Source organism: Carassius auratus, chromosome 21, assembly GCF_003368295.1.
Source record: "Carassius auratus strain Wakin chromosome 21, ASM336829v1, whole genome shotgun sequence".
Taxonomy (NCBI): domain Eukaryota; kingdom Metazoa; phylum Chordata; class Actinopteri; order Cypriniformes; family Cyprinidae; genus Carassius; species Carassius auratus.
The window spans coordinates 21,473,877-21,490,267 of NC_039263.1; the positions used below are offsets into that span (position 1 = coordinate 21,473,877).

Consider the following 16,391-nt stretch of genomic DNA (forward strand, 5'->3'; position numbering starts at 1 on the left):
ATTAAAAGAAAGAGTACATTTGGCAAGAATCTGACTTTCTTTTAAAAAATGGCAGGTAAATAGCCTTTAAATAGCAGTAGCTATTGTCATTAAAAGGGTGATGTTAAGCATTGGACTGTCCTCCAGTGTTGCCAATTTGGGATTTTGTCACCAAATGTAGCTACTTTCTCATTGTAGCTGCGACCATTTTTATTTTATTTTAGCTATATTTAAATAAAACTAGCACTTTTTTGGAGATTAAATTTGTTTTTTTACTTGGTCTCCCCCTGCTGTAGGCCCATGACCTCTCATGTTTGCTCTCAATCATGCCCATGATTCTGTGCAGCGAACACACCAGTACACCATGCCTGCCCATGACGCACACCACAATTGCATTGATTACATGAGGGCACCAACTACTCGATGCATGAACATCTAATTTTAACCACGGACACAAAAGTTATACCACAAATCAAGCACATTCATGTCAGCCAGAGACTGAGAGACAGTGCTGGGATGCAGCATTGGCACTTACTTTGTAGTAATAGAGTGTGTAGACTGAAATAAGTTTGTAATTTGTATGAATAAAGTTTTTGTTTTTGGATAATCATAATATGTCTTGTTGTATTTGAGCAGGACATGGATGCACTTTGGTGAAACATAAAACAAATTCCCAACATTACGTGTATTTTCCATCATGTTTGATGTGTTTGCAGAAGCATTTCCTGATTTTGTTACATTTCATTTCTTGTTATATTTTTATATTGTCATCATTTGTAAAGTGTGTGTGTGTGTGTGTCTATATATTTATATATATACTTTCCTTTACTTGTACCAAATTTACCTGTATTTATTTAACTTCGTTTTCATATTTGGCGACTTTTTGTGAAAAATGTAGACTTTTGAGGATGGTTGTAAATATTTTCTGAGGGAGGGGTTTGGCAACACCGCTGTCCTCCCACGCTCAGATCACGTTGATTTCGGTCAGAGCTCGAAATTCACGCGCAGCAGCAGGATCCCACCACCGGGGCGCGTCGAGCGTGTGAGGACCTGCAGGTAAAGGAGACACCTCGCTCTCAGAAGGTGTGTCCTTTATTCTTTTAAATAGACCAAGAACATTTCAGTTAGAGGAACAACAGAGCTCATTCCACGCTCCTAGAGCCGGACTTCTTTAACTTTGGGAAATACCGAGAAGTTTGCAAAACGCGAATTATGGCTGTGTCTGCAAGTTATAGCATCGTTTTTATTTTTGCATGTGTATGGCTAACTTTTGCATCGGAGGATAACGAAGGTTAGTCGCTTTAATTCGTTTTTATTTTATAACAGATTTTGAAGCTTAGGTATTTGTTTTTCAAATAGACCTATACTGTTGTTTGTAATTCAGTCATTTATAATTCACAGATTTTGTTCCAGTTGAACCCCGAGGACGAAATTTGGAAGTCGTGGACGATGAAGGCAAATTATTCATTAATAAGATAACTAAAGATACACTACAGAGCAGTCTCACAACTATCTTCCTGCCAGTTATTTACATGATTGTTTTGTCTGTGGGGCTGCCAACCAACGCGATGGCATTATATGTCTTGCTGTTCAGGTCAAAGAAAATTCACCCTGGTACCATTTACATGGCCAACCTAGCACTGGCTGACCTGATGTTTGTCATCTGGACGCCTCTTAAGATCGTGTACCATTTGAAAGGAAATAACTGGACTTTTGGTGAAGGGATGTGCAAAGTTTTTGTGGGTTTCTTCTACGGCAACATGTACTGCTCCATCCTCTTCATCACTTGTCTGAGCATCCAGCGGTACTGGGTCTGCGCTCACCCGCTCTCCCAGCAAAGAAAAAACAACAAGTTTGCTATCATCATATCTGTTTGTATCTGGATCTTCATTTGTGTCAGTACTACACCTTTGTACCTGTACCAGCAAACCGTTAAACTCTCGGAACTCAACATCACCACCTGCCACGACGTCAGTCTTATCAGTAAGGAGAACTCTGATTCAGGCAATAAGTTCCTGGATGTTCAGCTGCCTTATTATTATTTTATGGTGATGGCGGGTCTTGTCTTCTTCATCCCACTGTTGGTCATCATTGCAGCTTATATTCTTCTCCTTCGCTCACTTGGGAATCACACAGTCGAAGGGAATACTGGAAAAAGCCGCCACCGAGCTGTGGTTCTCATCCTTACGGTGCTCTTAACATTCTTGGTCTGCTTCATCCCAAGTAACGTGATGTTGGTTGTGCATTACGCTCTCCTGCGAAATAACCAGGACAATAATGGCTATGGTTTCTACATCATGACACTGAGCCTGGCCAGTCTCAACAGCTGCTTGGACCCTTTCATCTACTATTACGTCTCTGATGAGTTCAGGGAGCACGTCAAGAACACGCTACTGTGCCGTAGCAGTCGAACGGTGAATAGGATGAGGGCCTCGTTTACCTCATTGAAGTATTCCAAAACGACCAAGACCTATACTTCCAGCACAGGCAACACAGATAGCAGCAACTGATGAGAGCAGATGGACATGGACCATGATGGAAGTGAGCTGATGTATTTCTATGTGGAATATATATACACGATTTATTTTATATGCATGATCTGTGTTCTCCATTGGATGAGGCTGAAACTGTCTGAGAGCAGATTGAAGAGTTATTGAAGACATTTACCTTCAGGGACCTTTGTAAACCCCAAAGCTGAAGAAGGAGTTTGAACAGAAGAGTCTTTGTTTCTGTCACATTTAATTTGAAACTCAGGGTTGTGAAGCCAAAGTAGTCCATGGCAGAACATTCAGTTTTTACATTTAATATTGATCAGATGGGCTTTGTGAAATATTTCATGTGAATTTAATGGGTATGGGTATGTATATATATATATATATATATATATATATATATATATATATATATATATATATATATATATATGTATATGTATATGTATATATATATATATATATATATATATATATGTATATGTATATATATATATATATATATATGTATATGTATATATATATATATATATATATATATATATATATATATGTATATATATATATATATATATATATATATATATATATATATGATCTTTTAGGCAGATTTGGTTCTATTTTTAATATCTTTCTTTTTTTTCAAAACTGATTTTTGTTTTTGCCTGTTATCCACAATGACTTGTTTTTGTACATAACTGTATTATATAGCCATTATTAAGTCTAACTATGCTTGTCTGTGATGCAAATGTTGGAATGATATTTTTCTTAAGTCATGCAGATTCATTTTCTAAACTCAACTGTACTGTACCTTTATTCAACCGTTAACTTCATTATCTCAAAAGTGAAATTCTATAGAATTTCCAGTCAGTCATTGTTTTTCTGGATCTTCATTCACACATTGTTTATCAGATGTTTTTGTACCTCTTACAAGGAAATGCAGCTGATAACAGGTTTATGCACTTTACCCCTTAAGGCACAGGCTCTTCTGAATAAATATTTTATTTGCTTTGAAAGTTTGTCTGCTGGATCATAATTTTCCTATTAATAATTAAGTTCCTTGGATCACATGTGGATTGTGTAAGTGAGTCATATGTTGTTTGTAGAAACTATGACAAAGTGTATCATCAACACAATCCATGAAGCTTTACCCACATAAGACCTCACAATGTTATCTTTCGGCTGCTAAATGTTAACATTCCTTTGGTTAAACACTTTCTGCTTTTATGGGGACAAAATGTGCCTCATGAAACATGAGCAACTGAATTTGTGTAAGATTAAATTGCTTAGTTTTGATCAAAAAAAAAAATCTGCTAAATGTAAAACTGTTAACACAATAATTTACAAAATTAATTCTTCTTTTGTTTTAATGAATATATATCACTATTAAAAGTCTAGCCTGCTTTGATTAATAGTATGAGCATGTTTCATATCAAAATATGTTGCTTTGTTGACTTTCTGCTGCTTTAGTAAATTCACACTGTTCTCTAATGATCTAGTTTAGCAAATGTTCAGTGTTCCCCTCAAAATATCATCTGTGTCTAAAAGCCTGTTTAACTAGCTTTAGACAAGATTTTAGCTCCCTCCCCATTATAAAATTCAGAAAATGCTGATTTTTCTAAACTTTATGATAATATAACATAACATAACAAAACACACCAATAAGTATAAACATAAGCTGTAAATAGAAATTGTGATAATAAATACACAAATGAAGAATAACGCAAAAAATATTAAATGAGAAATTAAAAAAAGACAGAAAAGTTCAAAAGAAAAAAGCTATATTTGTATTTATTTTCTGATTGAAATGGTTAAGAGACCAGACATGAGATGTACACCCAAACAGAGAAATGCAACCCACAACTGTGCCTACAGTGACAAGTACTTATAACAACAAAGAGAAATATGAGAAATATGCAATGCTTTAAATAGTCAGACAACAAAGGCAAAAGCATAAACACTACCTATTGTAATTTATTTGTTATTTAAGCTTGCTAATTATTCTTATAGGCATACCTTTTTCATTTCCATTTCATGCATACAGTGGAAAATGGCATACTTAAACTAAAATTATTTTAATACATGAATGCTAGATTCCCAGTCATGGTCTCTTTCAAATGACATTTAGTGCACTTTGCTGAATTAAAAGCAAGCAGTAATGTCACTGAAATTAAAACATTGCAGAAACTTACATTTATTTCAAAGAAAATAAAGTAGAATTAAATAAGCAGTTACCTCACGCAATAATATTCCACAGTGTCAGTGTTGTCAGTTAAAGGGTTAGTTCACCCAAAAAATTAAAATTATGTCATTAATGACTCACACTCATGTCGTTCCAAACCCGTGAGACCTCCGTTCATCTTCAGAACACAGTTTAAGATATTTTAGATTTAGCCCATTGAAGCTGTGTGTACGGTCTACTCAGTGATTAACTTTTGATTCTTACCTCTATATTGCCCTTTTTTCTGCTCCTCTTCTTTCCGTCATTTTCCTGCCTTGTGCCCCTGCTAATTTTCTTTTTTTCACTTATTTTTAACTATGCATAAGCCATGCATAATTAATGCATTATGATTATGTTTTTTTAATTACGTCACAAAGCAGGAAGTGTTTAATTTAGTCCAACATGACAATTTGTCAAATCTCATGATTTTTCGTTAATGTCAATTTTATTTTATTCTTACATTATTTGAATCAGTTTGATGATCAATTAGTACAAAAAAATTAATTATCAGTATTTGCTTAATATATGAGTGTAGGAGCGCACTATGGTCATAAGAGGATAATGTTCCATGAAAAAAAAAAAAAAAACTTTCGTTCGGCGGCACCCCACAGTAATTTTGTGCCCTAGGCAACTGCTTATGTCCCTCATGCCACGAGCTCACCCTGCTCACAATCACCATTTTATTTCTACCCATAGATGGAAACAAGCTTCCACATCTTTCAGCCACCTCAGGTAGCATCAGTTCCTGCAAGTGTCCATTTATTTCACTCATTTACATTTCCCTCGGTCTCAGGTGACTGTTTTGTTTGGGGTCGGTCAGATATATGTAGCCTCCAGGCTGGGCTGCGACCATCCAAAGCTTTAAATAAGATACACAAACTCTCTGTCTCTCCCTCCCTCTTTTACTCATGCTGTCTCACTCGCCAATGATCCAGTTTCACATGCACAGAATCTCAATCCTTGACTTCACAGCTTCCTGATCATTTCTAGATGTTTGTGCCTTTTGACGTTGCTATGGATACCGCACTGGTCTTGTTTGTGGCATTTAGGTTGCAGTTTCTCTCTGGCATCACTGAATAAGTATTAGATGTGTGATAAAAGGATGCATTTGACAAGTGGATTTTTGCAGCTTACTGTAGTGTGGGTGAAGGCGGTACACTCGGTGACAATGTCATGTTATATAGGCTACAAAGCATAAAGGTGACATTAGCAAAAATTTGCATGTAAAAACATGAATATTGTCCACAGTAAGTAGGTAAGAAGCACAAGGTGCTTTTTGCTGGTCAGTGTGGTAAATTCGCCTGTCCTGAACACAACTGAAATTTGCATCGCAAATTCTTATCCCCATGAAAAACTCTAGATCTGTGTTGCCAAGTCTACAGAATTTAGCTACTTTTATACTTTCCCTCCTTCACTGCAAATAGTTTTTTAGCCCATATTATCAACCATTGGAAATAATAGAAAACTGAAGTCTGTGTGGCATAAAGAGTACAGCATAAAAGTTTAATACTTGGATGTTTGTTCAAATCTCTAACCTGAGGTATGAGTAATAGTGGCACTTGCCTAGCAAACGCCACTTTTAAGTTTTCCAGTACATATATTTTAAGGTAAGAAGCGAGCCGTTAAAAGACAGAAAGGTTGTGAACTTTGGCATTTTCTGTTTATGAGAGACAAGTGTTTATAGAAGTTCTTATTGCGTAACACTGACAGCACAAAGAAGACGTTATTTCTCTTTCCATCATCTCTCGCTCCCGGCTCTCTTTCTTTGTTTATTCACCCCCCTTTTCTCCCTCCAAGTGTCTGACAACCTGTTATTCAGCTTTATGTTTTTTTTTCCAAGCATGAACAAACCTCAGGGATGCATAAAGCAGAGTGTGAGAAACATGATACCGTGAGAGACAGGTATTCGTGATAACCTTTGACACAATGAGTATTAGTGTAACATGTTTAACTGTAGGAAGAAGGTGTTGACATTTTGAATTGCTTCCAGACAAGCCTAAGTATGTGGTTTTGTGAAAACAATACACCTCAGTCTCCTTGTCTTTAACTCGGTTGTTCAATTGCATGTGCCCATGCACCGCCACCTGCAGTTTAAGATTCAGGATCAGTTCCCAAGACACAATTATTTATTATTCACTGCTACGTCTGTCAGGGTCTTGAGTCTTTGACGGATGTGTGCTGGCCTATATTTTAAAAGGACCCGTCTGTGAAGTTCTTTGGGTCTGTGTTTAGCAAAAACACAACTGGTGAAACCAGCTGAGCTGAGCATGTTGAAACAGGTTTGTTGTTGGTTGGTGGTTGTGGTCATTTTATCTATCTATCCATTTTATCTATCTATCCAATTTAGTGTTGATTCAGTCCAGTTCAATAACAGTGTAACAAAATATAACATGACTTATGTCATTATGATTTTATGTATATATATATATATATATATATATATATATATATATATATATATATATATATATATATATAATATCACATTATTGTGATATATGACAACTTTATGTACCACATATGACAACATTTATTTATAAAAAAAGAAACAAATTACAAACCATAAGACAATAAATAAGATAGATAAATAAAATTAAAAATAATAATAAATAAATATTAAATAAACTCGTTTTTCTAATACATTAGGTTTAACATATATACATTTAATTAAAATATTTTGTTGTTTGACTTACATTAATGAGACGGACAGATATTTAATTAGGCCGCTGTCCCTTTAAGACCGAATGAACGTAATATAGCAGGAGTCAGGAATCTTTTTTGACCTTCGCAACCTGCAAGTTATTCAATAACGAATTGTGATTTAGATGGTAATTTTGTTCTTCGAAGAGCTTGGTTACCTTTGATTAGGCTGTTCTCACCTGACAGAACACTAGCACTGATGATCACCCAGTCATAAAGAAATTTCGAAATACGGAACAAAACGGATTAGATTTTTTTCTAAATAACTCGGGACCAGGTCAACCTATTAGTCTATTTCTAACGTCGATGGAGGAGTATTGAACACAGCGACATCTACTGTACAGATCTGGTAAGTGCACCACTCATGTGAATGAAGTATGTGTAAACCGGTAGTCTGCTGCAAATTTGTTCATATCTGTTGCACAATTAATTTGGTGTGGAAGTTATAAAGTTTATTTTATTGTATTAATTTTTTGCATTTTTAATTCAATTTGGGGTAAAACAAATAATTGAATTACTTTTGGCAGGAGATAAGGACTAATATTGCTTCTACTTCATTCTACGCAGTGGAATTGTAAGGTCAAGTCTAATACATTACATTCTGGGATATGGTAGGCTATAGTTTGCGCAGCTGTATATTGAAAATAGGTAGTTGGAAAAATAAAATATACATACTGTGCAAAATATACATATTGTGTGATGCAGAAATAATCCAAGTAGCATGGTGAACTGTGATGATTATTCTGTGATATTTAGTGTAAAAACGTGAGTTGATGTGGTTGATGTAGGCTATCTTCATTTTAAAAGTGAGTGCAGTTATTTCTATTGTGAACTCTCTGATGTTCACAGACAACTCGTTGATTTGTCTAAGCATTGTCTTATCTCTCCTGCATAAGTGCTTGCTTAAAACACAGTCCACATTTTCTCCCAGTTTCCACATTCCTCAAGGACCCCTCTGTTGCAGTGCCAGAGTGGGAGGCGTCCACAACAGTGCCTGATGGGAAATGTTCCACTGTTTCCTGTGCTGAGCTGCAGATAGCAACTTGTTCTGAGAGCTCAGCCTGAGGTCTTCAGAGATACTGAGCTGCTGGACGAAATCCAGTATACCGTTCAGCCTCGCATGCCCAAATGCCTCGAAGCTCCGATTTTCATGTTTGTTTGGCATCCTCCGAGCAAGCCAAGGGTTGCAGATAGCACCTCCGCCCCCTTTGCGAAAGGTCATCTGTGTTTTATGACATTGCACGCTGATATCTTAAACGGAAAAAATCTGAATCATATCAGAAATTGTTTAGTTCCTGGTGTCATAAGCCAACTTGATCTGAATTTCTCTTTCTCTCTCGCTCTCTTCTAAAGCATGGAGAGCTATTCTCCATGTGCCATAGGGATCAGTAGGAGGCTGGAAGAGAAGATGATTAATTAGCATTGCCTCTCCGCTTTGGCTGTAGACTGATCTCAGCCCAGATTCTCTATAGGCCTCTTTTTATGTAAAACTGTCGAATAACAGCGAGGCATACAACCGAAGGATGGCTGAAAACAAACAATGCATGCTGTGGCGTATGTTCAAGCTGGTTGGACATCCATATCATAAAGTGTAAACACATTTATACATTTCTTTCTATAGTTCTAGAATTTTGTCTTAATTTATGCTCCCCTATTGTCATTTTAATACAATAAAAAAGTCCATATGAATCGTACTTTATATTCCAAGTCTACAGAAGCCATTTGATACCTTAGTGTGAAGAAGAAATATTTCAAGTAAAAATAAAAGTTAATTTACTTAACCTCATGTTGTTCCAAACCTTGCTCTCTTCTGCAAAGCACTAAGAAAATATTTTGAACAGTGTTTTGCTCTTTGCTTTTAAGGTCAATGAGATCAAATGTAGTTTTGGACCCTGGCTTTCTTTAAATATCTTGTCCAAAAATAGCTAAATATTAAAATTACTTTTTATTAAACTTGCCATAGCATGATTTGTCAGGTGATAAATGAGAACCAATATAGTGTAAGCCTCCAATATGTCAAAAAGTGCCTGTTTATATTTACCATAATTGCTAATGAGATTTCAGAGCTCTCTTTTGGAAGCACAAATCTATGGTATAACGTCAGAAGTCTCGGAATATGGTGCACAACTTTCAATTTATGGTGCTTTTTTGTCTTTTGTTTTTAAAGCCTGGGAGAATAAATCAACATGTTGTTTCAGTGGAAGAGCAGCTCAGATATTCTGCCGAATGTCTCATGTTGTGTTTCATGGAAGTAGGAAGGAAATAGAGTTGGAATGACATGAAGTTGTCACATTTTTGGCTCATTTTGGGTCTCTTTAAGCCTAAAACAGTTCTCAAGTGTCAACCAATGTTGTTCAGCCTTCATAACATACCACTTGGCATGATATATCAAAAAGTGAAATTAAAAAATAAAGTGCAAAACTTATTTAATGGAGTATCTTTTTTTACACCTTGGTAGTATAAAACTATCTATTTTCACTGTAAGAGCAGCTCAAACATCAGATTGTTTCATTGAACAAAACGTTGGAATAACAGTAAGTAAATTATATCATATGTATGACTTATTCCTTTAATACCTTATGCAGTTCTCCAATGTTATATACAGTCACTTTTTTTTTTTTTTACTTGATTGGTCATGTGACATTCAAGGACAGATAGTATTAAGCCTCAACGATGAACAACCAGGAGTGATGCATCATTTTTAAAGTAAACATATCTTAAGAGCTCTGGTGGCTTAAACTTTGGTCTGTTTGCCACACACACGTACTGTATGGCTTCAGAAGGCATGGAATGTAGTGCATTTTGTCTTGATTTTACAACTAAATCACTATCCACTTTTGCTGGAAGAGCAGCTCGGACATTCTGGCAAACATCTAATTTTATGTTTCATGAAAGAAAGACAGTAATACAAAGTTGGAATGACATTAGGCTGAGTAAATGGTGCCTTAAACTTTTCAATGACTATGTAAACCCAATTATCATGCTCAAAATTACTCGTGCTGTTGAACATTTTGAATTTATATTAGCAAATGCAAACAGCAGCAGGGTTGATTATGTAAGTAGTCTTAGTTCTTTCTAGCAATCACAGTGAGTGTGTCAGCCAACATGCACAGTTACTTCATACGCTCCTCTTTTCTAACATTTATAATGGTCAGTGTGTGTGTTTTTGAGTAATCCATAGGTTGCAAAGCATCCTCAAATGCATATCAACACAGCTGAAGGTAAACTTAACAAAAAAAAAAAAAAAAAACAGCATTTTATTGACTTGAGTTTAGTAAAAAATGTCAAATGACAATAACAAGCATTGGAATACAAGCCATTTTGGACACACATCATCTTTTTGAAGACATTAGACCAAAACTACAAACCTGAGATATGCCACAAAACTCCACAAATTGGCCATCAAATGCTAAAGAGTTTTTTTTATTATTATTATTATTATTATTATTTAGAAAAATAGATTTCCAAGAAAAGATACTTTATACATTCAAGGAGCAGCACGCTTTCGCTGGAAATGTGCTGTTTGCTTCTCTACTGGTTTGTTAGTAAGACACTTGATCTGCAGTTCAGGGAGAAGATGAATAGAGACGGGGAACGTGCGAGACAGGGCGAGACAGATGGAGCGAAGAGAGAGAGGGGAGCGAGGGTGTGAAATGGAAAGCAGAGCCTCAGGCTTCCTTTTCGTCCCTTTCTTTCCGTGTTTTTGTCTTTACAGGAGCCGGCATGGTTGCGGTTCCCCCCAGCCAGTCCCAGTGGGCGAAGAAAGGTGCAAAGTTGGTGCCCGGCTGCTGATGGTGAGCATCGTGCCGCAGCGCTCCACCCCAAAGGCCGAAGGGAACCAGACGATGCATCGCCCATGGGAAGTCGTACCCGCAGTGGTCCTCAGTGGACACCCAGATGTTAAAGAGCATGAACGCCCAGGCGGTGAGACAGTGGCACTGGAGGAGCAAAGGATCCACGGTGGTCCAGAAGCCCACGCTGAAGAGCTCCCAAGCGGACAAGTATTGCGTAACCAGGCTGAAGGTTTGGCGATACTGGTGGTGGAGCGCGTGGAAGGTGCGGTAGAGCCAGCCGATGCGGTGATGCAGGAGGTGCCACAAGTAGTACTGGAAGTCGAACACCACGGTGCAGCCCACGATTCCCAGTAAGAAGGCGGTGAGCGTGGGCGCCTCGCGGGGCAGCGGCACGGGCGGCCGCCAGAGCCACTGGGCTATGGCAGCGGGGAAGATGTAGAGCAGATGGTTGTACGTGGTGAGAGCCAAAGTGGAGCCGATGTTGGACCAGGTGACAGTGCGGTCCTGCTGGATCTGGAAGCGTTGGATGGAGGGCCAGGTGGGTGCGAGCAGGTCCAGCACTGTGTAGAAGAAACACCAGCACCAGGTACATGGACACCGAGAGGATGACGGGAAACAGCGGGGAGCGCAAGGTGCTCTCGTGGTTCTGCTGGAGGTAATCCCACATGGGCTGCAGCACGGAGCGCTCCGACAGAGCCCAGGTTGTGTTGCTGATGTCCAGAATGCCACGCAGACCGCCGGTATTCATGTCCAGCTATGTGTTGTTGATGCAACAGTCAGGCTGCTGTTACTCCTGCAGTGGGGTGAGGATGCTGGCAGCAGCCGGCGGCGACTTTCTCTTGCTTTCTCTTGCTTTTTGTAAAAGATCTGATCTGCGCCAAATGAGGCAGGCCTTTACGCCTCTAAAATGTGTCCAAGCACCACCTCCTGCATCTGTCAGCATTTCTCTCTCTCTCTTTCTCTCACCCCCCCACGCTCCTCTTCTCCTGGTATGGTGTGTGTGTCTGTGTGTGGACGCTCTTTTCATCGTTAGTTCGAGGATAATCCATCTGAAATGTTCATTGCGCCACTCATTTCTGACTTAAGAGGTGGGAAGAAAAATGCAGAGATGTCTCGATCCGTGAAGTGTCTATTTGATTTGAATCATCTGCACTCCATTTAGTTTTAATATATACACATATGGACATTGATTCATTGATACATTGCAGTTCAAACGATGTGAAAAATTTGGCAATTTGAATTTAAATGTAACTATTAGTTCTGCGGTGGGAATTTATTTATGCAAGAACCGCAATCAAGAGACATGTAGCGTGCATTTGAATGTGCACAGCCACCGATTGTCAATAATAAATTATTATTATTATTTTTTTTATTTTTTTTCAGATTTTATGCATTTAGCAGTGAGTCACTTTGCTAAACATCTCTTGCACAGCATTTGGGTCCTTGTTTTTGTCAACTGAAATAAAGCTGAAATAAAATACAAACAATATTAGTTGTAAAAATATAAAATTAATGTAAATTACAAATGAAAATTATATACTTAAAAAAATTATTTAAAATTAAACAATACTATATATATATATATATATATATATATATATATATATATATATATATATAATATATATATAGATATATATATATATATACATAAAATGTATTAAATCTATATGGAAATATACAAAATAAAACACAAAAAAAGTTATAAAATGACCAAAAAAAAAAAAAACATAATTATCAAAAAGTTAAACTAAATTGTAGTTTTAAAATTTTGATTTTATAAAAAAAAAATTAATGTTATTGAAATTGAAAATTTTATTCAAAATTTGAATAAATATAATAATAATACAAACAATAATAAAATAACAGTAAAAAATTACTTGAGTCATGAATTTAGATAATCTACTATTTTTATTTGAGCTGACCTGTTCCTTTAACTGCTTTAAGTTGTATTTGTGTAACAGGTGGATATTGAAGCACACTGTATATAGCAACTGACCTCAACATTACAGCATTTCAGGATTAATTAATTAATTAGCATGGCATTAACATAACTTGACATTACACAACATATTCATTAATATTCATATGTTTGTCTGGCTAGACTTGAGTAAATGCATCTTAAACATCAACCCATCTCTGTATAAGGATGAGTAGGCCTGTGCACCCTAGTTTCTCTCGCTTTTCCTCTTTCTGTCTCTCATTAATCATAGCTTTTCTGTCAGGCCTTCTCAGAGATAAAAAGCCCTTGTTTATATTTTGATGTTTTTCAGACCAGAAAGTTGCAGTTGGGTGTCCAAGAAGCTGAGAGCAGGACAGGGCAGAGCTGGTCTCTGTGGAGTCATTAATGATCCACTTCTCAGGCAAAAAAAAAAAAAATCCTCCATGATAGAGACAACAGATTTTTTTTTAATTTGTATTATTTGATTTCAGTATATATATCTATAACCTAATTGTTAGTGCAGGAAGCATGAATAAATCACAGAAATACAAACACTGAATAAAAATGTGAATAATTTATGAGTCACTCACAGGCTGATTGACAAGAGATGCAGTGTGTTAATGCTTAAAGGTGAAGTGTCATTTTTTTTTTAGCTTTTAACTCACATGATGTAAGCTATTCATATCAGTGCATGGAAATTTTAGTGATTAATTTGCATGGACTGTGTATTACAGCCAGAACATATGAAGTATAAAATATACTATTTATTGTTTTTATCAAATAAAATGTATGCAGGTTTGAAATAAGTACATTTAATTTTCAAGCCAATGTATACATATTTTTGCATTACAGGAATAGTTCACACAAAAAATTAAATTTACTCACTCTCAGGCCTTCTGAGTTTATTTCTTTATTGGAATGGATTTAGAGAAATTGAGCATTACATAACTTACATAACATAAGACTATCCACTGTTATCCTCTCATTTCAAAATCTGCCAATGTATTCATTTAAAACTGTTGGACAGTTGTAAAGTGTGCTTGATCTGTGCATATTTCTCTCCTGATTCAGACATGACAACTTTTTCACTGGAGAAATTAATATTATGGAAAGAGGAGTTATATTTCAGCTAGAAGCAATGGTTTGAAGTCAAAAATGTCTTGAAGTTGTTTCTGGCAAACAGGCAGCTTTTCACTTCAAAAGATTTAACTGATGGACAGGAGAGGTGTAGATTATTGTGATGTTTGTATCAGCTGTTCGGACTCTCATTCTGACGGCACCCATTCACTGCAGAGGATGCATTGATGTAATGCTTATGTTATGTAATGCTTATTCTCCAAATCTCTTCCAAACTCAAGTATATCTCAGATGACCTGGGGGTGAGTACTATTCCTTTAACATAAAAGTGAAGTTTTCAGTATTTTGTGTTCTGGTAAAACTTGAACTGGCATTGTTTCTCACCACAGATGCTCAGTCAAAGCCACTACAGCTTGACGGAGGTTTCAGCTTGCTTGAATTGCAAGGAAAAGCCTTCCGGACCACCAGGATTAGCTGTCCGGTCCTGTAGCTGCTCGAATAGTTCATCATCATCTGGTTGCAGTGAGTTGTCGATACCAGGAGCCTGCAAGCTCTTACATAACATGAAGTATGCAATGTTTATTTACTTGTACAGATTACTTTTGTGAGAATTGGGTTGTTAAATTAGGTTAGTTATGAGAGCAAATTCTCTTACCTGGCAAAATAGAGTGCTTTTGTAGATGAACAGCCATTATGTACTTGATAACTGGTTTGTTTCTTGAGCAGCAAATCGGCACATTTCTGAAAGATCATGCAGCACAGGAGTAATGAAAATTCAGCTTTGCATTACAGGAATAAATTACATTTAAAATAGAAATCAGTTATTTTAAATTGTAATAATACTTCACAATATTACAGTTTGTAATGTATACTGATCAAATAAATGCAGCCTTGGTGAGCATAAGGGACTTATTTTAAAAACATTTCTTTTAAATCTAATGGGCCACAAACTTTGAATGGTAGTGTCAGTTGTGTCCAATTCAAAATTGAAAACAACTTTCCAAAGTATCTCAAGGATACTGAACTATCTCTGGTATTACCAAAAGCTGAGCACTAGAGGTCAGAAACACATTGCCATTAAAACGCAGATCGCAAGGAGCAGCCTGTCTTCTCAAGATGATGTGATGAACCTAGCATGTTGTGTGTTTCTTTAATGGTGTTTAGACAACTGCAGTAATATGAGTATGACTGAGATATTATGAACATATTACAGATTTGTGTGTGACTATAAGGGTAACTGGCCTCCAAGAACATAGAAATTAAATAGGTTTCCTCACTCTAATTCACACAGTAGCACTACTTCGAAGGGAAACGTTTCATCATCTTAATGAACGGAAAACACTTTTGCTCGGAGGGCTGGGGGTGAAACACACCTGAGCCTCGTCCTGACACCCCCCTCTGCTCTCCCTCAGGTGAGATCAGGAGTAAAAAATAGACTCGACTTTATCCTTGGAGAGAAAGAGAGATCTTGGAACATCTTTTACAGGGGGGTAAAACTGTCCGGAACGCAATATTAAATAAATATTGATCTGCACAAATTAATAGTCTTCGGTTTGAAGTTCTTTTAGACTAAGAGTAACTCCATGGGATTAATAGCATAGTTTTAGGAAAACAAGAATTCTGGGTACGTCATCATGTCCTATTCCTTCGAGCAATAATAGTCGTGACGTAAACGACTTTGCTTGGAGGATGTTACTGGATTTTCCAATCGAAGCACTGAAGCTTTCTGAACAAGCTGAACCAGACAATCATGCAGAAAGAACAGAACAAAACGTCCGCGTTCACACTGACTGTGAATAACAACTATCCTGTTCACACTATGATAACTAAACCTAGGCCTTTAAAACTTACCCAAAGGGAAGCCCCAACATAATAACACTTTAGCCACCTCTTACAAAAAAAACAACAACATAGTTGTACTACAATGAATGGTTACCATAGTTAAACAATGGCAATCACAACTTAACCATGGTTTGCTACACTATAGCCATAGCTTAACTATGTTAAAACGGTGGTTATACAAATGGTGGTCAATATATTGCAAAAAAAAAAAAAAAAAACATGGTTACTATACTTTTCTTATAGGTCTAATAAACCATGGTTAATTTTCGTAAGCGACGAAAGAAGAATAGTACACCTTAATAATATGGAGAATGGCTTTATTTCTTTCCAGCATTCTCCACAAA

The 16,391-nt window shown here is 36.7% G+C and overlaps 1 protein-coding gene and 1 pseudogene across 1 annotated transcript; one reads left to right on the forward strand and one right to left on the reverse strand.

Annotated features, from left to right (window-relative positions):
* Positions 1-986: 986 nt before the first annotated feature.
* LOC113038919 (proteinase-activated receptor 2-like) lies at positions 987-2,845 on the forward strand. The gene is made up of 2 exons (XM_026196726.1): positions 987-1,270; positions 1,381-2,845. Exons 1-2 carry the CDS (start codon positions 1,192-1,194, stop codon positions 2,487-2,489), a joined length of 1,188 nt encoding a protein of 395 aa, XP_026052511.1. The 5' UTR covers positions 987-1,191; the 3' UTR covers positions 2,490-2,845.
* Positions 2,846-10,866: 8,021 nt separating this feature from the next.
* On the reverse strand, positions 10,867-12,101 carry LOC113038929 (cholesterol 25-hydroxylase-like protein 2; annotated as a pseudogene).
* Between the last annotated feature and the right edge of the window lie 4,290 nt (positions 12,102-16,391).